The following is a 24,604-nucleotide window of genomic DNA, read 5'->3' on the forward strand; positions in this document are numbered from 1 at the left end:
TCAGTCTAAAACAGTCCTTTAATTTGAGTTGGTCTCTTAACAGCCTCATTTTCAGAATGCAAGAATTACCTAGTAATAGATACAAAAACAACAGTAAAAGAGCTGCTCCAATGTCACATTAAAACACTGCTCTGTAAACTCCATGCTCCGTAAGAATAACAACCTGAACCACAGTCAGAAAAAAATGTAAGCATTATAATTTTTTCATTCAGAAGAGAGCGTTAGGTTCGAATCAAGCCGCTGACAAGGTGATGACACGTTACTCGTGAAAATTTTCTAGACGTATTCTGCTTGGATCTTCAGAGTGTCTTAATGCAATCCCATAACGCAGCAGAAGTTCAATATAAGGTGGCCAAAATGAATTGCTTATTGTTATATATGGATCGTGTGGCTTATTTATTAGTTTGTTGATAAGACTCTGAAAATAAAAATGAGATTTAAAACATATTAGTTTTGACCTGTTGGAATGAGCTTTAGTTCAGATAATAGTTAATAAGGAGTGCTTACAAAAATATAAATAGTAGTGTATTTTCTTCAAGTTGTCTCCAAACTAAAAACAAGTGCATAGAAAAATAAAGTTCATGCAAATTAATTTGTTTTAAAAGATAATGGCTTCTACCGGACAGGTCAAACTATAAAGAACTTCAGAAAGAACACAGTATGGTGAGTGAAAGATGCATATTCAAGTGGTGGAATACATACAATTAGATTACAGGTATAAACCAAAGGTTTGGATCCCACAAACCACTAGCAGAAAGTACTGACAGTCAGAGATCTTGCCTGCCTTCCCCCGCTCCCTTTTGGAATCTTTTCTGGTCCTGTGAAAGTTCATTCCTAGTATCAAGGGACTTGCATATACTGACAGTCACATCAGTCAGGTGGTTGTACTAAGGAACAAACCTGCCCTTTCTGCCTCTTGCAAGAGTGGAGCTCCACTCGCAGAACAGAAAGGAGCTAATTCATCTTCTTCCCCTTCCCTCCCCCTTACAGCCACCCAACCAGAGAACTTATTTATTTATTACATTTATATACCACCCTCCCCGAAGGCTCAATGCAGTTTACATCTGCATAAAGATAACTGTATAAATAACTTAGTATATAATAACATAATAACTATAACATTGTGAACAATAGGGCATTGGGGAGAACGCTTACTGATGGCCCAGTGGGTTGGGATATTATTATTAGGATATCCAAGTCCCTTGGATCCTTGAGTAAATTACCCTGTGTTTGGAAATAGTTCCAGGAGAGAAGGTAGGGAAGATACCACAATCCTGGCACCTGTAGTTCATGGGATCTATGATAGTAATGTTTCAAAATTCTGCTTGTAAAATTCTTCCTCATAGCAAGATATCTAAATGAACTCCTCCCAAGTTACTGGCATTATATCAATTTTAATATACGTCCTAATTTATCATCTTTGTAGCAAAACAATGATTTCATGTGGCCAGTCAACCGTGAGGATTAAATTGGATCAAACATTTTACAACAAGCAAAGAAGATGTCAATGAAAACAGTACTGCCCACTTGAAAATAATAAGAAAATACAGACAGCAAAAGAAAAACTCTCACCTCTAGAATTTCATGTAATGTTATCAGTTGTACATCTTGTTCTCCGGATGAACGCTTAAAAAAGCACAAGACAAGTAACAGTTCAGTTTCATACCAGAAACCAGCAAATTCCCAAAAATTATAATTTGAAATGTAATTACAACTAGTTCAATTAATTTCCCTATTTATGCCTCAATCTATTTTCAATTGCGCATGGAAAAAATATGTGCAACTGATTATGCCAAAATGGAAACTGGACTCCCCATCTGAACATACACCTTATTAAAAGTAAAGCAGTGTGAACAGCCTGCATTCACGTGCTTATGTACAGTGTAATCTTAAATACATATTCAGAAGGGCAGATACATTTTTATGTTTTCTGATCCTAGTGTTTGATGTTACAATCTAGCCTACGTTTCTACTGCAGTGTATTAGACCAGTAGTCCCCAACCCCCGGTCCGGGAACCGGTACCGGTCCGTGGATCAGTTGGTACCGGGCCGCAGATCCTCCTCATCCTCCTCCCTGGCTGCTGCCTCAGGGGCTGCCCTGCCACTGCCGCCGGCTCACCTTTGGTGCTCTCCGGCAGCTGCCATGGCTGGGGCTCCCCTTCGGCATGGCACTGCACAGCTGCTGCTGGCAGCGCCCCCCAGTGGGCAATGGGAAGTCAGGGGCGCCAGCAGGAAAGCAAGCGGAGCAGGGGCTCAGGCGGCGGCGATGTCCCTTGGCAAAAGACTACCCCCCCCCCCCAAACCTCAGTAAAATTTTCAAGTGTTGACCAGTCCCCCGTTATAAAAAGGTTGGGAACCACTGTATTAGACAAATAGTTTTAAGTAATAAAAATGGAATTGTGATTGCCCAGAGGTATAGTATCTTAAATTTGCAAACAGTAGCCCTGGTACTATTTTTGGACTTACAAGTCACCTTTGAAGGATCTGATATTCTAAAATCCTGTGAATTTCCGTTTCAGAGGATTGTAGTAGAAGGACTAGACTATAGTAAAGAAGCACCTTAGAGACCAAACTGATTTTCAGGGCCAAAGCTTCCCTTTGCCAGATACAAAAGCTGCAAAATTCAGGGATCTTTTACAAGCGTTCCCAACAGCAGGCTCAGATAACTGTTTGAAAATGGGCGGACCAAAAATTGGAGTCTCATCCAAAGTTAATGGCAAGAGACAATAGGATCCTTCCTCCTCAGATTCCTGATCCCCACCACTATTACTTGCTGCTTCATAATAGCTTTTGAAGTTACTACTGGGTTTCCTAAGAAATATGCCATTTATATTTATTTCTATTGCCCATAAAATGCAACTTTCTGCACATTTGCAACAGTCACACAAGTTCCATTTTACTAAGTAACTAAGAGGTTGTGACAATTAGAACTAATCTCATTTCCACTGAGATATTTGTTTCTTGAAAAAAGGAGACAAATATTCCATTGGATAGGAGACTCATTTTCAGTATTTTATGAAACTCTAAATGCCATTCTTTCTAAAGATCTCATCAGAAAGCAAACTTTCAAAGGGCATGTCTCAAATATGAAACATTCAGGATATCCAAGTCTTACCACTGGCCTTCAGGACTTTAAATAGGGAATCCCTGATAGCCAAGATTCTATAGCTAAATTTTAGGATAAGAATAGAGATGTCCACAACAACTCTGCCAACAATGGCCACCAGGGGGCACAGCAGACTCTGTTTGGGGGCCAAATCAACAAAAGGAGCTGAAGTCGAAACAGCATGACCCCTGTTTTTGAAATTCTCAGAGGAAAATGGCTTTTGGCAACAGCTGCAAGAACATGCACCAGCTCCCACAGCCTGCAATACAATGGAGAGAAGCAAAGAGAGCTGAAAAGCTAAAACTAGAGACGAGGCTACTATTAGAGGTCAAAACTGGACAAGATGGTTTTTAAAAAGCAGTTTAAAGAGAATAAAGGTGGACTTGAGAACATAAGAGCAGATAATGAGCTACTTCTGAAGTATGGAGTAGATCCAAGAACATTTGTGATGCAGTCCTTGCCATCATTCCTCTTCCCTAGTGGTCCCCCTGGACTTTAAAATGACAATACTAGGAGTTTATTTATATCATTTATGGCCTTCCTCTCTCACAGAGACTCAAGGCAGAGTATTTAAAAAAATCAGACAGAACAAGACATCCAGGAATGAGGCAATAGGACTGGGCTTCCTGAAAGGAGGAAATAATGCAAAAAAAAACAGTCTGAAGCATGCCAATACTATAAGCAGAACAGAGAGTGGATTATAAAGGAACAAGACAGAAGAATAAAAGCAAAATGATACATACAATAAACCTTGCAATAGACTACTATCCCTTTCAAAAGCCATAGAAGCAAGAAAGGGAGAACCACATATGCCTTTCCTGACCTCCTTGGCGCAAGAGAGAAATAAAAATATACTGGAAAGATAAGATAGTGTTTGAGAGGGCTACAATGAAGAAGGTAGTAGGCAAAATTTCCCTCATGTGATATCTTTTGGTGGCACACGGAGTCATCTGCCTGATTCCCTCTATGCCCTGCAGCCCTTAAAGCCTTGGCTTTTTTATGGGCATGTTTCCTACAATGTTTGGGAGGTCTCAGGCGGTTACTGGGGAAAGGGAAGGACAGGAATGAACCATGTCTCATAGGTTCTATCCCCCTCCTCCTAATTCCATAATTGTAGAAAGAATATGAAAGAAGATTTTACACCGCAATCCCAGGAGTCAGCAGAATAGAAAAGAACAGGAAAAAGTAAAAAAAATACCAAGACCTACAAACAGAGTTAGCGAGCCTCTGGTAGAAGGTGACCATCATGCCAGTTGTGTCTGTGGAGCCCCTGGAACAGTGCCTAGACATCATCTCAAGAAGCACCTGGATATCTGGGGCACTGAGCAAATAACATTAGCCCAGCTCCAGAAGACACTGATGCTTGGAACAGCAAGGATCCTGCGAAGATACCTCTGTAATTCTTGAACTGCACAACATCACCTACCAGTCAAATATCTTACTGAAACAATACATCATACTCTTCTGCAGGAGGTGGTAAGCGGCTCAAGCCTAATATCATCTGTCTGTAGCATTTCTGATAACTCACTTAATTATCATCACCCTCCCCCCAAAATGATTTTGTTCTTAAAGATAAAAAAGCAATTGACCATACTGTCTTTCTTTTTTTAATTCCATCATCTTCAGGGAGAGGGAAATGTTTTCCAAGGAATTCCCCGAGGGCATTCAAGATCTCCTCCTTATAGGCTTTTATGTTTAGCATCTTACTTTTCAGTTCCTGGAAGGCTCTAAGATGTAAAAAAAATAAAGTTTAAGTGATATGACTTTTGTGTTTTAAACAGAAAACATTAATGCTACCATATGAATAGTCACCCCCTTCAAGGATCGCTGCCTTGTTGTGGCAAGGGGGCTTGCGTAGTTCAGTGAAGCTATGAGCTATACCGTGCAGGGCCACCCAAGACGGACAGGTCATAGCTGAGAGCTCTGACAAAAGGTGATCCACTGGAGAAGGAAATGGCAAACCACTCCAGTATCTTTGCCATGAAAACTCTATGGACAGTTCCAATAGGCATAACGATATGACGCCGGAAGATGAGCCCCTCAGGTCGGAAGGTGTCCAATATGCTACTGGGGATGAGCAGACGGCTAGTACGAGTAGCGCCAGAATGAATGAAGCGGCTGGGCCAAAGCCGAAAGGACGCTCAGTTGTGGAAGTAACTGGTGGCGAAAAGACAGTCCGATGCTGTAAAGATTTTTATTCCATAGGAACCTGGAACGTCAGATCCATGAATCAAGGCAAGCTGGATGTGGTCAAACAAGAAATGACAAGACTGAACATCGACATTTTAGGAATCAGTGAACTAAAATGGACAGGAATGGGTGAATTTAATTCAGATGACCATCAGGTATACTACTGTGGACAAGAATCTCGCAGAAGAAATGGAGTAGCCTTCATAATCAATAAGAGAGTAGGAAAAGCAGTCTTGGGATACAATCCCCAAAATGACAGAATGATCTCAGTTCGAATCCAAGGCAAACCATTCAACATCACAGTGATCCAGGTCTACGCCCCAACCACTGCTGCTGAAGAGGATGAAGTTGATCAGTTCTATGAAGCCCTACAACACCTTATAGAAGCAACGCCAAAAAATGATGTGCTTATCATCATGGGGGATTGGAATGCTAAAGTAGGAAGCCAAAAGATAACTGGGATAACAGGCAAGTTTGGCCTTGGAGTACAAAATGAAGCAGGGCACAGGCTGGTAGAATTTTGTCAAGAGAATACAATGGTCATAGCAAACACTCTTTTCCAACAACCCAAGAGACGACTCTACACATGGACATCACCAGACGGTCAACACAGAAATCAGATTGACTATATGCTCTGCAGCCAAAGATGGAAAAGTTCTATCCAGTCAATAAAAACAAGACCAGGAGCTGATTGTGGTTCAGATCATGAGCTTCTTGTTGCAAAATTTAGGCTTAAATTGAAGAAAGTAGGGAAAAGCACTAGGCCACTCAGGTATGAACTAAATCATATCCCCGACGAATACACAGTAGAGGTGACAAATAGATTTAAGGAATTAGATCTGATAGACAGAGTGCCTGAAGAACTATGGACGGAGGTTCGCAACATTGTACAAGAGGTAGCAACTAAAACCATCCCAAAGAAAAAGAAATGCAAGAAATCAAAATGGCTGTCTGAGGAAGCTTTACAAATAGCTAAGGAGAGAAGGGAAGTGAAAGGCAAGGGAGAAAGAGAAAGATACACCCAATTGAATGCAGAATTCCAGAGAAAAGCTAGAAGAGATAAGAATGCCTTCTTAAATGAACAGTGCAAACAAATAGAAGAAAACAATAGAATGGGGAGGACCAGAGATCTTTTCAAGAAAATTGGAGATATGAAGAGAACGTTTCATGCAAAGTTGGGTATGATAAGGGACCAAAATAGTAGGGACCTCACAGAAGCAGAAGAGATTAAACAAAGGTGGCAAAATTATACAGAAGAACTATACAAGAGCGAGCTTAACATCCCTGATGACCACAGTGGGGTAGTTACTGACCTGGAGCCAGACATCCTGGAATGTGAAGTCAAATGGGCCTTAGGAAGTCTGAGCAACAATAAAGCTAGTGGTGGTGACAGCATTCCAGTTGAACTATTCAAAATTTTAAAGGACGATGCAGTAAAAGTGCTACACTCAATATGCCAGCAAATTTGGAAAACTCAACAATGGCCACAGGATTGGAAAAGGTCAGTTTACATTCCGATCCCAAAGAAGGGCAATGCCAAAGAATGTTCAAACTACCGCACCATTGCACTAATTTCTCATGCTAGCAAAGTTATGCTCAAAATCCTACAAGCTAGGCTCCAGCAATATGTAGACCGAGAACTTCCAGAAGTACAGGCAGGATTTCGAAGAGGCAGAGGAACTAGAGATCAAATTGCCAACATACGCTGGATCATGGAGAAAGCTAGGGAGTACCAGAAGAACGTCTACTTCTGCTTCATCGACTATGCTAAAGCCTTTGATTGTGTGGAGCACAACAAATTGTGGCAAGTTCTTAAAGAGATGGGAATACCAGAGCATCTTATTTGTCTCTTGAGAAATTTATATGCAGGTCAAGAAGCAACAGTGAGAACTGAACATGGAATCACTGACTGGTTCAAAATTGAGAAAGGAGTTCGGCAAGGCTGTATACTGTCGCCTTGCCTATTTAACTTGTATGCGGAGCACATCATGAGAAATGCGGGATTAGAGGAGTCACAAATTGGGATCAAGATTGCAGGGAGAAATATCAACAACCTCAGATATGCAGATGATACCACTCTAATGGCAGAAAGTGAAGAGGAACTAAAGAGCCTGTTGATGCGGGTGAAGGAAGAGAGTGCAAAAGTTGGCTTGAAACTCAACATCAAGAAAACAAAGATCATGGCATCCGGCCCTCTCAATTCCTGGCAAATAGATGGGGAAGAAATGGAGATTGTGACAGATTTTATTTTCCTGGGCTCCAAGATCACTGCAGATGGGGACTGCAGCAAAGAAATTAAAAGACGCTTGCTCCTGGGGAGGAAAGCTATGGCAAATCTAGACACCATCCTAAAAAGCAGAGACATCATCTTGCCAACAAAAGTGCGTTTAGTCAAGGCTATGGTCTTCCCAGTTGCAATGTATGGCTGCGAAAGTTGGACCATAAGGAAGGCCGAGCGTCAAAGAATTGAGGCTTTTGAACTCTGGTGCTGGAGAAGACTCTTGCGAGTCCCTTGGACTGCAAGGCGAACAAACCGGTCAGTCCTAGAGGAGATCAGCCCTGACTGCTCTTTAGAAGGCCAGATCCTGAAGATGAAACTCAAATACTTTGGCCACCTCATGAGAAGGAAGGACTCCCTGGAGAAGAGCCTAATGCTGGGAGCGATCGAGGGCAAAAGAAGAAGGGGACGACAGAGAATGAGGTGGCTGGATGGAGTCAGTGAAGCAGTAGGTGCAAACTTAAATGGACTCCGGGGAATGGTAGAGGACAGGAAGGCCTGGAGGATCATTGTCCATGGGGTCGCGATGGGTCGGACACGACTTCGCACCTAACAACAACAACAAATGAATAGTCACTTGTCATACTATGATTCCAGGGTTTTTTTAGGGGGTGAGGATAAAAACACCAACAAAAATGATTCTAAGTATTCTGTTACTCACATATATATTATTATTATTATACTCAAATTGTTTCCAAGCTGAATCTATTCTCAAACCCTTAATAGTAAAAATACCTTTTCTCAGAAAACTGTTCAACTTGATTGCTCATTTCTTTCTCTCTTTGATCAAGGCAGTCTATTACCTGCTGTTGTTCCACCAACCATTGCTGCTCCCTTTGAACATGGATGAGAAAAGGTATAATGGTTATACTGTATTTCAATGAAGTGCCGGAGTAGTTTTGGGGTAGTAAAATATACCTTAGCAAGTCTTCCTTCAGCTTTTTATTCTTTGCATGGACAGTTGATAAAACCATTTCAAGATCATGTTCTAATATCCGCAACTGAAAGCAAAAGTTGATGTATTAATATCGTATTCGCTAAAAAAAATCAACATTTCACAATCTTTCACAGTATTTGTACACTGTACTACACAGGGCTTATCTGAAAACACAGGAAAAACATAGTATGTATGTAATATATATATATTATATATGTAACTAGCAAGAAAACAAATCAGCAAATCAACAATTAAGGCGTTGCAAAGCAGGAAGTTGTTAGCACTACACACATCCTGCATAAGTATGCTTCAGACTTCATTTTAAGGAACTCAGGGATTTCAAGGAAACTTATGAAAAATTCATCAATGATAAAATCGGTAAATGCAGACAATCTCCCAACTCAGCCAGCCTGATCACAACTGCTGGTTTTCTCCTGCAATGTGTGGATGCTGGGGAAGTGGTACTCCTATCTCACAGGGGGTCAGTCGGGGAGGCGTAACATGTGGCCCACAGTACCTGAATATATGTTGTACTAAACATCTGTCACATGTTTATCCTACCCTTCCTTCAAGAAGTTCAGTGTGGTATATCCAGCTTTCCCCTCCTTAATAAAACAAGGCAAAGAGGAGTTGATTTGTATACCCTGTTTTATACCCAATCGCTTTTCCTTCCTCTCCCCACAAGAGGCACCCTGTGAGGTAGGTGGGGCTGAGAGAGCTCTGAGAACAATGACTGGATCAAAGTCATCCCGCTGGCTGTATATGGAGAAGTGGGGAAGACACCAAGGTGTGGAGGAAAGTGTCCTCTGGAAACAGAAGCAAAACATTGTGCAAACAAACCTCCGTGAAGCATAATTGTTGTTGTTATGTGCGAAGTCGTGTCCGACCCATCGCGACCCCATGGACAATGATCCTCCAGGCCTTCCTGTCCTCTACCATTCCCCGGAGTCCATTTAAGTTTGCACCTACTGCTTCAGTGACTCCATCCAGCCACCTCATTCTCTGTTGTCCCCTTCTTCTTTTGCCCTCGATCACTCCCAGCATTAGGCTCTTCTCCAGGGAGTCCTTCCTTCTCATGAGGTGGCCAAAGTATTTGAGTTTCATCTTCAGGATCTGGCCTTCTAAAGAGCAGTCAGGGTTGATCTCCTCTAGGACTGACCGGTTTGTTCGCCTTGCAGTCCAAGGGACTCGCAAGAGTCTTCTCCAGCACCAGAGTTCAAAAGCCTCAATTCTTTGACGCTCGGCCTTCCTTATGATCCAACTTTCGCAGCCATACATTGCAACTGGGAATACCATAGCCTAATACTGTTAGCCTAATACTGAAGCCTAATACTGAAGCATAATACTGTTCACTTAAAAGTCCAAATACGATGTAGTGTACCTGAAAAGCTTAGAAGGAACCTCTGATTCGTGTGCTCTCTTCTCTTTAACTAGTCTAATGACCCACTTCCTGTTTTTCTGCAAACCATAGCTTGCTGTTACATTAAAACCTGATGACTATGGTTTGCATCCAGCCTGAAAACCAGGGTTGCAAATCACAATTACAAACCGCAGCTAACTGATTCAGATGTAATGCCAAATGGGGTTTTGAAAAAACAACAACAAAGCTTACGACGTGCGGGAGACAGAACACGAAATGGGTGTGTGAGCGCCAGGTTATTTCACGTCCCATTATTAACCATGGCTGCTTCCATACAGAAATGATATTCCATAGAGCTCTTGCTACTGCTGCAAATATGCTGAAATACTGATTCTAAAGTTGCTTGGTAGCCATAACTCTGGAAACATACAAGACAGTCATATTACAAATCTATCAAACTTTGGCACTCAGGTTGTCTTTCAATATTAATACATCTAACAGGCTACATAAAAACGACAATTTACAGCCTTGATGTCACTAATTCAAATGAAGGAAACTAATTAATCATACCTAACTATTACCATCATCAACTATTAATACATGCCAATGATTTCCTAGGGAAAGCTAGATGTCGTGGTTGGTAGAGTGGTTAAGGATGACGGCCTCTAATCTGGAAAATCAGGTTTCAGTCCCCACTCCTATATATGCAGCCAGCTGGGTGACCTTAGGCCAGTCACAGTTCTTACAGAGCTCTCTCAGTTCCACCTACCTCATAGGGTTTCTGTTGTGGGGAGAGGAAGGGAAGGCAACTGTAAGCCTCGTTGAGAATCTTTCTGGAAGTGAAAAGCAGGGTACAAAAACCCAGCTGTTCTTCAGTAATCAAGACGGGTAGCCATGCTAATCTCTGTAATAGTAGAAAAGAGCAAAAGTCCAGTAGCACCTTAAAAACTAACAAAATTTGTGGCAGGGTGTAAGCTTTTGTCAGTCATGAAAGCTCATACCCTTTAAGGTACTACTGGACTCTTGCCATTTTCTACTGCTAGGAAAAGCTAGTTATAGGTATGTTTACTTCTGTTAATTTTAAGAGGTTAAACCCAACTTGTCGCTTAATAGACATACCTGGTCTTTTCCTAGTGCTACCAGGACATCTGGATTTGTGGAAATTACTGAAAAACAGAAGTTACCAGAATTTATTAAATAACTCATTTTCTTGGCAATATAGCTCATTCTGTTACATACATACTAGGCCAAAAGCCCATTGCTCGCCGTCAGACAATGGGCGCTAGTGTCCCCCCCGCACCACAGCTGTCCACCCTGTCACCTTTGTGTCCTCGCACAGCAGTAGGCATGGGCTTGCAGGAAAGGGCACGCAGAGTGTGGGCAGCGTTGGCTGGCAGAGGAGGCGCTGCAGGAGAAGTGCAGCGACCTGCCACCTGCTGCAGGCTTCCAGCGCTGGGTGTTACTTAGGTCTCATAAGCCCACTTAATGATATTGATTATCAGCAATGATTTCAAGCTGTCTACTTTGATGATTTAAGCTCCTTCAACTTTCTTGACCTTCATGGGCACTTTAAAGCCCTTCTTGGCATTGACTTACATAACAGATGGGCCACCTCCCACCCTATGTACACCTACATCTTTCAAAATCAGATTAGCAGGATGAGTTTGCAGTCCCATCAGTCTGCCCAATGAGGACCATGGGCATGAGAACATGGACCTTTTTTGTTACACTTCTTGTACAGAATCACTGACCTGCAGAGATGCAGGTCTCATCTCTTTTATCCTTTCTCAGGGTATAGAAGCGTTTTCATTGTTTAGTAAATGAGGCTTATCCAGTCTTTCTGCTATTAATACAAAATAGCCTTCGTTTGGCTATTTTAAATTGTTTTTGCCTATCTATGTAGTGTCTAGATATCTGATTAACATTGCTGAAAATACTACAGTTTGTTTCAGACAGTTCAACTGGATGTTGTTTTCATTGGTTGTTCCTATTCTTTTACATTACCCATTTGCTTCTGGGAAGAGAAAATTTAATCATTTAGATTTAGTATTCTAATCTTCTGCATGGGTATTTCAGGATGTGACAGCTATCCAAAGGCAAATCATACATAGGACATGCTTGTCAAAAACATAAAGAACTCCTTTCAGCAGAGAATCTAAGATGATGACAGAGAATGATATTTCATTAAGCTTTTTGACCATTTTTTTCCATAGGCATTTATACTATTAAAATACTGCACACAAAAAAGCAAAACCTAGGAGCTGGCATGTTAAATGTATATAATAACTAAGCCCAAGTGATCCTAGCAATGAAGAAGGTTAAGAATATGGACTTGGCAAATCTTAGAGAACCTTGACTCAATGCCCACAAAATACCAGTTACTGCACACGATTATATTAATTATGTGATCCCTTCATTTATTCTTTTTCTTTTTTTTTGCAAAGGGAAAGATTCTAGCCAGTGTTTAGCATTGACTCAGTTCACGCATGCAGGAGAATGAAGTTGTAGAACACTGAAGTGGCAGAATGGTCTGCAGTATTTCAGACTGCATTTTGGAATGCTTAGAAGAGAAGAAGAGTTGGTTCTTATATGCCGCTTTTCCCTACCCGAAGGAGGCTCAAAGCGGCTTACAGTCGCCTTCCCATTCCTCTCCCCACAACAGACACCCTGTGGGGTGGGTGAGGCTGAGAGAGCCCTGATATCACTGCTCGGTCAGAACAGCTTTATCAGTGCCGTGGCGAGCCCAAGGTCACCCAGCTGGTTGCATGTGGGGCAGCGCAGAATCGAACCCGGCATGCCAGATTAGAAGTCCGCACTCCTAACCACTACACCAAACTGCTTAAAGGTAAAGGTATCCCCTGTGCAATCACCGAGTCATGTCTGACCCTTGGGGTGACGCCCTCCAGCGTTTTCATGGCTGACTCAATTCAGGGTGGCCTTGCCAGTGCCTTCCCCAGTCATTAGTGTTTTACCCCCCAGCAAGCTGGGTACTCATTTTACCGACCTCGGAAGGATGCAAAGCTGAGTCAACCTTGAACGGGCTGCTGGGATCGAACTCCCAACCTCATGGGCAGACAGCTTCAGACAGCATTTCTGCCGCTTACCACTCTGCGCCACAAGAGGCTCATTTTGGAATGCTACCTTAGGTTAAAATAAACAAACTCAAAACCTTCCTGAAATATTGTAACACAGCACAAGAAAGAGAGGAAGGAGAATCTCTCTTTGCTGTACTATGTTTTTGTTTACATATGACCTATTTATGCAGACAGTGGTATAGCCCACTCTATTGCCTCAGGGCTCTGCCACCCTGTTACCACTGGCAGGTGTGAATTGCAATGGAATTATTTAAAAACCAGACTCAGCAGCTGTATAGAGGGATATAGAAAAAACCTCAGAAAAAAACAAGAATAGAACAAAGTCTGAAAACAAAAGAATAAATATAGAAACATATAGAAAACCACTGTAATAAATGAGCACAAGAAAAATGGAAAAAAGTTCACTTTTAATTTTATTATTATTATTATTATTATTATTAAATTTATATCTCGCCTCCCCCTGGAGGCTCGAGGTGGATCACATAAAAACCAATCCCCTAAAACAATAAAAGCACAATAAAACATTTCCGTACAGTAATAAACTTTATCACTAAATAACTTTTATTTTTATTTTGTTTATATTATTTTTAATTTCTATGATTGTTTTTCCTTCTGAATAATATCTGTTGATAAAAAATCTGTTCACATTTATTTCTGATGTATTTTTCTGTGTGGGCATTTGTCTTGTGTACATTCATGACACTGGGTTATTTTCTGGGACCAATTTCCTGTGGGCTTTATTCATGTTAAGATGAATTTCAATAGGGAGTAAGAAATACAGATTGACAGATATTTTCAGATCACAGAGAACAAGGGGCAAGGTCAAAAAACACAAGAAAACACAGATAGAGGCTATAACATCCATAATTTATACAATGTTCATACACAAATTACACACCCATAAAAAAGGAATGGCTTTAAAAGTTCTGTTAGAAGTATTCCATTGAAAAGCCTTACATTCTGGTGATCTTTTCTGCCACTGGTTAAACTCGGCTGTTAAATTCTTCACCCGGTGCAGTAGCAAAGATAGCTGCCAAACATTACAAACATTTAAATGCACTATTAAAATAGGTTTTACTATTATATTTTTAAAAAGCAAAAATGGCAAAGGTTTAGCCACCTCATCAGGCATAGCCACTTTCTCCTCCTCTAATACTCATCTTGAATCCAAACTTGTGTTCTGCTGCAGAGCAGCATCGGAAGCCTTGCCTGGCCAGAGGTGGCAGCTGACTTGGGTCCTTGTGCTAGGAGGCAGGGCAGACACAACCACAAGCCTTTTACATGAGTCTACGTTTCTTGACAGCCCTGGAAGCGTTTCTCAAATGGGTGGGAGTTTATTTTTATATCATTTTAAAATTTGTTAAACATTTATCAGGTAATATGACCATATATGTCATGTTGACTCCCCCACCTCCTAAAATGACTGATGATAGGCCTGGAGGGGATGGGAAGGGGAGGGTACCAAGGTGGGTGTGTACACCAGCTGTGCTTCCCAACCACATTCTGCACCATCACGCCACCTGAATCACGCCTGAAGCATGTCTCAGGTGTTTCTCAACAGTAAAAAAAGCTGAGAAAGGCTGGTCTAAAGATTATAGAGGATGTTTGTGCTGGCAAAGAATTGGCAGTGGGGAGCTAAAGTCGATATTTTATGATGTAGTAGAATCTCAAACAATTCAATTCCTAATGGTCTGGAGCAACTGTCTCCCAAGTTTCCACCCAGTTCATGTCGAAGTCTTATTCTGTTACCAATTATTCAAGGCAGGAAAAATGGAAGTGGGCAGTTCCATCAAGCTTATAGCCACTATAGTGCAGGAAAAAGCCTGTACCACAAGCCCAGGATAGACCCAGGCTGCTGCCATCTACCAGATGCCATAAACAATCTTTCATCCATTTTTCTGTGACCATTATCATATCTTGAAAACATTGTGATTACAGTTTAGCTGATCAGAGTTGAAGCTTCTCTTCTGTGTTTTTTTAAAATCAGTTTGTCACAATTTAAAACATGTTACACATATCAGGTGTGATATTGGGCAGATTAGATAGCAAAAGAAATATATATATAATTGTGTATAATAAACATGCTTAGAAGTCTATTCAGTGGCACACCATGTACATAAATCATTATTAGTGAGGTTCTGAAACTCTGGACTTACCTTGGGATCAGTAGCTGGAAGAGTTTCTATTTCTTGAAATGTTACTGTGTTATGGCACTTGGTTTAAAAAAAGAGAGAATAGAAATCACACATTTAAACATTCCTCCATAACTGAAATGTACTTTGCTGCCAAAACAGATAACATCTCTAAGGCCGATTATGCACAGGGCGGGAAGTCCAGGCTGGCAGAGACAGAGCAGCGGGGCAAATCCCCGATTGCGCACGATGCTAAAGCCATCCTGACCTGACCAGACCCTCAGAAGGCCCACTGTGATGCTGCGGTTGCCATTGGAGGCTGGGCCGGGCAAGCCCCCCAAACTACAGTGTCCCTGCAGGGACACGAAGCACCCTAGTTAACTCAGTGGAGGCACGAAGCCAAACAAAGTGCTTTCCCACCCCCACGATGGTGGGATAGCGGCATGCCGCTCTCCTGCCATTGTGTGGTGGGGCCCCATGACCACTGATCCCTCCCATGCTGCCGCCGCACAGCATGGCAGGCTCATCCATGGTGGTGCATGCGCATGCACAACATCAGGGCAGTCCACATGTTCCAGGAAATGCCTTCTCCCGTGCATTCTCAGAAGCAGCGGGGCATGCTACCCCACCGCTAGAAACCAGCTGCAGTCCAGTGCAGCTGCCATGCATAATCAGTCCAAATGATTAGAAATTACCTCTTCCACATGCTTCCATAGTCCTTCACACTCTTCTAAGAGTTGTTCTTTGGCATCCTCTAAATTCAGATCTTGCTGAGGTAGAGACATGTGCTTGGTCAGTTTCACAACCTGGGAACAAATACTATCTTCGTTAATATCTCTTACATTTGTAAGTATAATTGTCCAAAAAAAATCTCATCAAAATTTTTACCAACAAATATTATCATTTTACTATAGACTTGAAAGAAAACTTTTTAAGGATGAAAATTCCAGGGCTTCATTCAGTGACTACAAAGGATGTCTACTACTAGGGATGGTCATGACCAGAATTTGTCCTGAACTTGGGACAGTTCAAGAACTGATGTTCACAGAGCTATTATTTGATAGTTTGAGCAGCTGCGAGCATCACCTTCCTTTAATAATGGGATAAAAACGGACCTTTTCCAGAGGTAATTATGTGGAAGCTTAATCTGGAAGAATCTACAATCAGAGTCAAAATCAATAATCTCTGCTATGTAGATGATACAACATTCCTTGCTGAATTGGAGCGTGATCCGAAGACCTTGATAAAGATACTAAAAGAAGAAAGTGAAAAGATAGGACTGTACCTAAATATCAAAAAGACCAAGCTCATGACAAATACTGGCAGTAGCACAAAGTCACGATTGACAAAAAGAATATTGAATGTATTGATGATGTCATCTTTCTTGGCTCTATGATTAATCAAAGTGGAGGATGCAGCCGTGAAATCAAACGGCGAATAACACTGGGCCGGAATGCAATGTTAAACATGAACCGAATATGGAAGAGTAAGGATATCAGCCTTAATACAAAGTGCCGGCTAGTCAACACCATTGTCTTCCCCATAACAACCTATGGATGCAAAAGCTGGACCCTGAGGAAGGAAGACAGAATAGATGCCTTCGAATTATGGTGCTGGAGATGAATGCTGCAAATACCATGGACAAGATGGTTTTAGATAGGAGCAAACCAACTATGTCATTAGAAGGGAAGATATTACGGCTAAAGCTCACTTTGGACCCATCATGCTCACTTACTTTGGACCCATGGGCTGCCTGGGGAGGTGATGGGCTCCCCCTCACTGGCAGTCTTCAAGCAAAGGTTGGATACACACTTTTCTTGGATGCTTTAGGATGCTTAGGGCTGATCCTGCGTAGAACAGGAGGTTGGACTAGATGGCTTGTATGGCCCCTTCCAACTCTATGATTCTATGCAATCAAAATTGCTAGAAAGATCATTAATGCTCGGCATGGTCAGCGGCAAAAGGAAACGTGGTCGCCAAAGGATCTGCTGGCTCGGCACGATCGAAGCCAATACAGGGATGACCATGAACCAATTAAAAGAAGCAGTCAGAGACAGGGGCGCATGGCGAAGACTTTCCTATAGAATCACCAAGGGTCGGACACGACTGAACGGATAACATCATCATCATCATGTACTTTCGGGAGGTGCATAAACAGTTCAACTTGACTGTTTCCCCGAGACAGTTTAGATGTCAGCAGACTGCACAAGGAACAGAAGTGCTTTCCACAAACACATCTTGATTTTGCTAAACTCTTGGGTTATTTTTATGACCCCCTTCCCCAAGGCATATGCATAATCTGTAAAATCCTGTCTCTCAGACAATGGGAGGAGGAGTAAGACATGTGGTTCCGGGAGAAAATGCATAAAAGGGAAAGTTGCCTGTAAAAACTTTGAGCTGGCTTTCTTGACACGCTCCCATATTAAAGCCTTTAATATGATGTAGGAGAACATGGTGTGCAATCCATTGTTTCCATTTCAATAAGTCGAGTTTAGATACTCCTATTGGAATGGGGTCCTTTGGCATGGGGACCGCTAGCATAACAGTGACACAGTATTATTAATTCCAAGACCAGGGAAAAGAGAAGGCAGTAGAGAAAGCTACTTTCTTGAAGCCTAAGCAGCAACTGTCACAGGTATGGGGGCTTGGGGACTTATGGAGAGGGGCTCAGTAACTCTGAGAAGATTTACAACTCACTAAAGGAAAAAATATACTCCCTCTCCCAAATGTTCTCCAATTTCCTAAAATTAGTAATAGAGATTAAGCTCAATTTTCTATTAATCTCTGTTGATTTATAACAGGTGATGGGTGAACTCCTTGCAGGCTAATAATTGCTGTCTGTGCTGTGAACCGAGATTGGAGAGTCTGCCCATCCCTAGTTACAAATCAACAGAGATTAATTTTAAAAATGAAGCTTAACCTCTATTACCAGTTTCAGGGATATTCCTGTTTCAAACTGTACACTATTTTAACTAGTATTAAACGTCTATAAATAGATCTTGTGTTCTAATTTGAAAACAATTCATTATTTCTAGATAAATTAACCACAATTTTTTTCCTGCTTATCCTTTAATAAAAATTTCATTATCCAGACAACTAATGCTATGAAAGAGTCCATTCATTTCTACACTTTATTTTTAGATTTACGTTTTCAAAACCATAGCAAATTGGAACCACATGGTTTTGTGATATGGCTGGATGACCCAACTAGGCACGAAACTCTGGGCTCATTTAAATGGGATGCTCACATGCAAGAACTCTTCCATACAGTGCTGCACAAACTAAAGTCTCATTTAACATGGGCCATGTAATCCTAACATGTATGTAATGTTGCCCACTTGAGTTACAGAACTTTGGCATGCAAACACTGCACATGTCACAACTGAAGAAAACTGTAAAAGGGATGCTGGGTACATGCAGTGCCAATATGCATAACTTCTGTGAAAGTAGGTCCCAGGGGTTTCAGTTTTACAGATTTATGCATACTGCTTTTTTTCTTTAAGATATTCCCCATACCAAGTAAATACAGCAGATTCCCTTCTTGAAAACAATCGATACACAGCATTAGTCTTATCTATAATTTAGCAAAGCAGAGACAGTGAATAATATGACAACAAAATTTCCCATTGGCAATGGGTTTAATATCCTAAAATACGGTACATAAAAGTGTGGAAGCTCTGATTCCACTGAATATATTTTAAAAGTATAAACAATTCCACTGGATTCCTCCTAAATCTTTGGTCATCACACAAATGGAATGTGACCCTGGGCATTTTGTGCCCCTGATACACACGGTACTTTTATGGTGCTACTGGACTCAAAAGACAGGAAGGCCCGGAGGCTCATTGTCCATGGGGTCGTGATGGGTCGGACACAACTTCGCACCTAACAACAACTGGACTCAAATCTAGCTGTTCTTACTACAGACCAAAATAGCTACCTTTGGAAATTTTAAGAGCAAAATGAGAGACATTCAAAGATGCCTTTAAAATGGAGAATTTCTGCCTGACAGACAACTGTTATGGTCACAGAACTTCTGTCAGGAAAAATGTAGTAACTAAGGTGGCCAAAGCCCATATCAAAGAACATGTGCGTCATCATGTGCAAAGGAACAGGGGAGATTTTTCCAGTTAGAATCAGAGTTGGAAAGAGCCACACAGGCCGTCTAATCCTGCTCAATGCAGGATCAGCCTAAAGCATCCATGATAAGTATCTGTCCAGCTATTGCGTAAAAACCACCAGTGAGATGACAGATAGAGCTTGTCAAAACACTTTCTCTTCTACATGCAATTGTAAGAAATACAGTGCAGCAGGCAACTTTTATATTGTCACAGGATCAGCAACTGCTAGTCTGTAAACCATACCCAGCCCCCTGAAGGGCTCCACCAAGGCCCCATCACTATTAACCCAAGCTAGAGGTAGAGTACAAGAAAGTTTACAGTAGCACATCAAGGGAGATGAGAGCTTTCACTGATCCAATTACATGAACATTTATTCCTGCTTTATGCCTATGAATTGCCAGATCTCTGCTACAGGCTCAGTTGTAAACATTTATGACTCTATAAACCAAACAAAGGACATGCATATTTATTTACAATATCATAGACATTACAATGACCCAACCAGTAATTTTTATTTTTAGATATTTTTAACAGCAGTATTTTTATAACAGAGAAAGATAAAGCTAAAATAGAAAGGAAGCCTAGGGCTTTGGGGAGGGAAGGGGGGCATGTTCTAATTCCAACCAACATCTGTCCACAATAGCCTGTTGTAGCAGCTGAGAAACCCTGCCTGAAGCATGAGTATTCAGTATATCATTTTCTAAAACAGCAGAAACATCCAGTGCTTTAACCAATGCACGGTGTCCCTCCTGAAGCTGCGTAAGAGCTCTGCTCAATTTCGACCAGTGTTTTATTGTTACAACAATCCGTTATTTAGAAAACACCTAAATACCACATGGGGAACTGTGACTAAAATTTAAATTAAAAATGGCTTAAATCGGGCTTTTAAAAATATTATTATTTTAACTGCTATTTAAATCGACCCACCATGATCCTAACTAAACGCGAGTACCCCCGCGGAGGCATCTAGGAAAACAAGCTTACAAGCACGGCACCTGTCCCAGCCGCCTCTTCCCATTAGCACCAGCACGATTCAGACAGGCCTGACCTAAAGGGTCTCTGTGGGGAGATACTGCCAGGCCCGGCATCCCTCTGGCCACCTACCGCTCTCCTCCTTTCAGCCCCGCCGCCTCACGGGCCGGCCGGCCGACCTTTTTTTCCAAACCTGCGCGGGCTGAGTTCTCATTGGCTGCGGAGGAATGACGCGAAACGACCTGCGCGGCCGCGGCTCGGAACGGCCAGAGGGGATCGTTGGTGTCGCTGGGAGATGGCGTAAACGCAAGATGGCGTCCGTCGAATCCCAGCGGAAAAGGAGGCATGTCGAAGGCGAGGCAGCGAAGGAAAGCGAAGAACCTGAGGAAGAAGATGAGGGGAAGGAAAAGGAAGAGGAGCACGAACGCTGGGTGGGCCCTCTGCCCGGGGAGGCTGCGCAAGCGAAAAAGCGAAAGGGTAAGGCTGGAGGGATGTCCTGTTTGTGTTTACACGGAAATAAGCCCTGCTGCGTTCACTAGGGCTTGTCTGCAAGGGAGCACCCACAAGGTGTAGCCCGATCAGGTGCATGTTTCCTTGGAAGAAAGCCTCACAGTGGAACTTCTCGGAAAGCGCCTGAAGTATGGTGTAGTGCGGGGATTGCTAAAGTGTGGCTCTTCAGTTGTCCATGGACTACAATTCCCATGTGCCCCTGCCAGCACATGCTGGCAGGGGCTCATGGGGATTAATATCTGGGGAGCTACAATTTGGCCACCCCTGATATAGGACTAGATGGCCTGAATGGCCCCTTTCAGGTCTATGATGTTAACCTGTGATAATAAATATGGAGATAGATACATTGAAATGTGGGTTTTACTTCCAATAAATAGGATTGTCATGAAAGAGAGTAGATGATCTAACACACATTAAATTTTTAAGGTAAGATAAAATAACATTAGAATATGAGATGTATGAATATTGTTTATATTGACTCTTACTGCTGAAAAAGAAACTTGCCAAGTTTGGACTTGTTTTGATTGAAAAATGTACCTTTCAACATGATTTATCATTTTTTATTATCCCTAGTTCTTGAATTTGAGCATGTCTATCTGGATAATCTTCCCAGTGCTTCAATGTATGAGCGCAGTTACATGCACAGAGATGTCATAACACATGTAGTATGTACTAAGTAAGTCTTTTATTTTCTTAGCATTGAAATATTACTTCAGATATATATTTCAGGAGATGTTTTTACTTTAGCAAAGTCACAGGACTGCATTGCAACTGTAGAGAAGATGTCTTGCTTGTTTTTAGAACTACTTGGAATTTTTCTAAATCATAGTGAAACTGTGGGGATGGTTTTTGGCTGTGCTCTGCAGTTTTGGGGGGGAAGTCTGCAATAGCCCTTATTGTGCTATGTCTCTGCTTCTGTTCCTTTTTCCTTGCTCTCCTGAACTTTTTATCAGTGTTTTGCTCAGCTACCACTTCATCCTATATATTCTTCACTTTTGAACTGTATGCTAGCCTCCCTCAGAAGCACAGGGCATCGTGGACAAACTCCAGTCTATTCCAGGGTTTGCCCCTGGGGTGAGCACAATGGATCTTCTTGTGGTTGCATTTTACTTTAGACAAGCCAAATGCTTCAGAATTGTTGCATAATGCCAAGGATAAGACTCCACACTGGGGGATGCGAAGAGTTAAAGCAACCTTATATGTGGCTGGCTACCTAGGACAGTTGAACTTTGTGCTGTCTAGTAAAATCTTTGGAAAAAACATAGAGGTTAAAAGATTACCAGATGAGTATATGGGGGAGTTTGTCTCAGGCATGATTGTATCTGTGCCTACCTAGTATTGCAATAAGATTACTATGCAATAAAATAGGCATCCAGCAGCACCTTAAAGATAAGATTTATTGCATCTTGAGCTCTCATGAGTCAGAACTCACTTCATCCAGCATGAAATGGTATACTTGGTGTATGTGCCAGATGTGGAAGTTCATGTGGGGATCATTTTGTCTGTCTTCAAGGTGCCAGTGAATTCCTGTTTCATTTTGCTGTAATGTAGTAACTTTGCTACCTTTCTGGAAATATCAGCAGTATCAATAAGCCATATGTTTCTGATATTTTGGGTAGCAAGCCTACTCATGAAGAACAACGGGGACCCTGAGTACTTTTATGACACCCCAGCTCTGAATGAAAGTAATGTTAAATTCTGTTGTGGACTTTAATGTCCAGAATTGCTAAGAGCATGTGAAACTTTCTTTCTACATAATCATTTCAGTTTTAAGAAGTACCTAAAAATTTAAAAAACCTAAATAATTTAAAAGTAGCTGATGCCCTGGTTTGTTTTGCAACCTGATTAGTCATTTCTTATGCATTTACAGACTTGTTTGAAGAGATTTGATACATAACAGAGGTTGGTTTTTAATATATGCACTCTGCCTTTTAACCCCCAAAATAACTTCAACTTAGCTGACATCCAAATCCACAAAATAAAAAAAAATCTATTAAAGCATTTCTATTAAAAAGATTTCATATATGCAAGAAATAGTAAGGTAGTCAAATCTAGAGAATTAATCTAAGAATACGTATGTAATGAACATTGTTACTTGCATTTCATCTCATTATTTTAAAGGAGTCATTAACAGAACAATGCTGTAAATCAGCAGCCATGCTCCTCTTGTGTTCTTTTGATGTTCTGAGAAGATGTTGACCTCAGAAGTAGACATTTACTCTGAGTAGCAACTGGTCACCGTTTCTGCCCTTCCCATATCTTATAGAAGCTTGCTTAGCTGTCTGTAACAACCAGTCATCAGAGTCACCTGAACTTCCATTTGCAGAAGTATAGGTAAACACAGCAGGTTGGTTCACAAAAACATCCCCTTTGATCCATGGCCCTTGTTTCTTTTACATGTTTGTATCTGCAGGACAGATTTTGTAATAACAGCCAGCCATGATGGACATGTCAAATTCTGGAAGAAAGTAGAAGAAGGGATTGAATTTGTTAAACACTTTCGTAGCCATTTAGGTAAGTTATTGAGTGTGTTGTTGCTTCTTGTTTGTAGAACATATATTTCTACCATCATTCCTTCTGCATCTTTTCAGTATATATGTATTACTGTCACCATAAACTTAATAAAACATTCTTTACTATAATTTGTTGTAAGATGTTGAGAAATTCAGCTTTTATATTATGTAAAAATTTAACTGGTAAAATCAGCTTTTTGGTCATTAAACATTTTTTTCATGACAGTGAAAGAGCTAGTGCCTCATTGGGATCTTAACTACACTCATAATAATCTGTAGATTGTTTTGTTATGTTTGTCACTAACATTGCTCAAGACAGGAAACATGACTGGTATGTTGTTTCAAGGACAGAATATAAAAGAAGGGATGTAGTGAGGCCTCAGAGGCCTATTTTCTTCCTTCACCTCCCCAAAGTCAGGAAGCTCTCCAGAGACATGACTGATACCATGCAAGTTACAGTGAAATCACTGGATCTTTGGATCGTAGCCTTGAGCATCATCAGGCATAAAATCTTAGTCTGTGAAGTGGCCCCCTCCTAAACATGTAGCTAAAGTTTTGCTGGATGATTTTTGTCAAGCAAATCTCATTTCTTCTTTGGAAATAGATTATTTCTTTTGCTCTTCTTGCTGTGGTTTTTGTCCTGATAGGTGTTATTGAGAGCATTGCAGGTAGCTCAGAAGGAGCATTATTCTGCTCTGTTGGGGATGACAGAGCAATGAAAGTTTTTGATGTGGTGAACTTTGACATGATCAACATGCTAAAACTTGGGTGAGTCACTTTAATTTTTGAAAGATTCCTCATAGGATTGTCAACAACTTTGGGATACATTTATTGAAGAGATCACTGGAGAACTTGATTATTTAAATGATTTCAGTGAATTTAAAATCAAATTAGTGGTTTGTGTTAAGATTGACTGTTCTTGTTTTGCTATATATGTCCACGCTAACTGTGGTGAGCCTGATATGCACACACAACAGGCCTTTTGTAGATATTTTATGTATTTGTCTACTTCATTTAAACTTTTGCCAATGGAAACCTTCCCAATTTTATCCTCACAACAACCCTGATTTAAATTAGGTTCTGTGTGATTGTCAAAAGATTACCCATTTGATAGTCATTAACCTGAAGGTCAAGGCTGTAAGCAGTAGGACATTTTGGAAGTCATTAGTAGGGTTGGCTGCAGAGGACAGTGATTCCAACAATCGGGATATGGCAGATACAGACCAACTACTGGCATACCTAGAGGAAGCTTCAGTCTTAGACCCATGCCAGTCTGGCTTCAACCTGGGCATGGGGTGGAAACAGTGCTGGTCACCCTGATGGATGACATCCAGCAAGACTGGGGCGGGACAGTGCTTCTCATGATGTTGGATCCCACAGCAACATTTGA

The 24,604-nt window shown here is 41.3% G+C and overlaps 2 protein-coding genes across 7 annotated transcripts in view; one reads left to right on the forward strand and one right to left on the reverse strand.

The window, feature by feature from the left end:
• On the reverse strand, positions 1-20,471 carry CENPK (centromere protein K). Of its 6 annotated transcripts, none has more exons than XM_077347248.1 (10): positions 20,324-20,471; positions 15,794-15,904; positions 15,123-15,179; positions 13,924-13,996; positions 10,991-11,037; positions 8,493-8,575; positions 8,310-8,408; positions 4,701-4,833; positions 1,573-1,626; positions 1-418 (listed from the first exon to the last, which is right to left on the reverse strand). In XM_077347248.1, the coding sequence occupies exons 2-10, from the start codon at positions 15,881-15,883 to the stop codon at positions 260-262; spliced, it is 795 nt and encodes a 264-aa protein (XP_077203363.1). In that variant the 5' UTR covers positions 15,884-15,904; positions 20,324-20,471; the 3' UTR covers positions 1-259. The 6 variants fall into 6 exon arrangements, with proteins under 6 accessions (XP_077203363.1, XP_077203366.1, XP_077203360.1 ...); XM_077347251.1 differs by having other exon boundaries at positions 4,696-4,833; positions 20,215-20,382; XM_077347245.1 differs by having other exon boundaries at positions 20,215-20,380.
• PPWD1 (peptidylprolyl isomerase domain and WD repeat containing 1) overlaps positions 20,457-24,604 on the forward strand; it is a 12,333-nt gene continuing 8,185 nt past the window's right edge. The window contains exons 1-4 of the mRNA XM_077347244.1: positions 20,457-20,668; positions 21,275-21,377; positions 23,115-23,215; positions 23,862-23,982. Of these exons, the coding sequence (XP_077203359.1) occupies positions 20,503-20,668; positions 21,275-21,377; positions 23,115-23,215; positions 23,862-23,982 (491 nt within the window). The 5' untranslated portion in view covers positions 20,457-20,502. The remainder of the gene's footprint in view (positions 20,669-21,274; positions 21,378-23,114; positions 23,216-23,861; positions 23,983-24,604) is intronic.

This window comes from Paroedura picta, chromosome 7 (assembly GCF_049243985.1).
Source record: "Paroedura picta isolate Pp20150507F chromosome 7, Ppicta_v3.0, whole genome shotgun sequence".
Classification (NCBI taxonomy): domain Eukaryota; kingdom Metazoa; phylum Chordata; class Lepidosauria; order Squamata; family Gekkonidae; genus Paroedura; species Paroedura picta.

Coding starts and splice junctions, on each gene's coding strand:
- CENPK (XM_077347245.1), bottom strand. CDS start 20,307: ATGCCGGGCCTGGCAGTATCTCCCCACAGAGACCCTTTAGGTCAGGCC. Junction 11,038..13,923: donor GCAGAAAAGATCACCAGAAT/GTAAGGCTTTTC, acceptor TCTGTTTTTCAG/TAATTTCCACAAATCCAGAT. Junction 419..1,572: donor CATTACATGAAATTCTAGAG/GTGAGAGTTTTT, acceptor TTTTATTTTCAG/AGTCTTATCAACAAACTAAT.